This window comes from Rhinopithecus bieti, unplaced genomic scaffold (genome assembly GCF_001698545.2).
Source record: "Rhinopithecus bieti isolate Rb0 unplaced genomic scaffold, ASM169854v2 repeat_26085, whole genome shotgun sequence".
Classification (NCBI taxonomy): Eukaryota; Metazoa; Chordata; class Mammalia; order Primates; family Cercopithecidae; genus Rhinopithecus; species Rhinopithecus bieti.
Genome location: NW_016879924.1, coordinates 1 through 314, shown reverse-complemented (window position 1 = coordinate 314; position 314 = coordinate 1). Strand labels below are relative to the sequence as shown.

Genomic DNA, 314 nt, shown 5'->3' with positions numbered 1-314 from the left:
CCAAGAAGCGGGCGCAGACGCTGCTCTTCAGCCACAACGCCGTGGTGGCCCTGCGTGACGGCAAGCTCTGCCTCATGTGGCGCGTGGGCAACCTGCGCAAGAGCCACATCGTGGAGGCCCATGTGCGCGCGCAGCTCATCAAGCCGCGGGTCACCGAGGAGGGCGAGTACATCCCGCTGGACCAGATCGACATCGACGTGGGCTTCGACAAGGGCCTGGACCGCATCTTTCTCGTGTCGCCCATCACCATCCTGCAGGAGATTGACGAGGCCAGCCCGCTGTTCGGCATCAGCCGGCAGGACCTGGAGACAGAC

The 314-nt window shown here is 65.3% G+C and overlaps 1 protein-coding gene across 1 annotated transcript; it reads left to right on the top strand.

Annotated features, from left to right (window-relative positions):
- Positions 1 to 5: 5 nt before the first annotated feature.
- LOC108525751 (ATP-sensitive inward rectifier potassium channel 12-like) lies at positions 6 to 311 on the top strand (the record flags this gene model as incomplete). Its single annotated transcript, XM_017866606.1, has 1 exon — positions 6 to 311. A coding segment is annotated over one exon (306 nt), but the record flags the coding sequence as incomplete, so codon positions are not given.
- Positions 312 to 314: the final 3 nt, after the last annotated feature.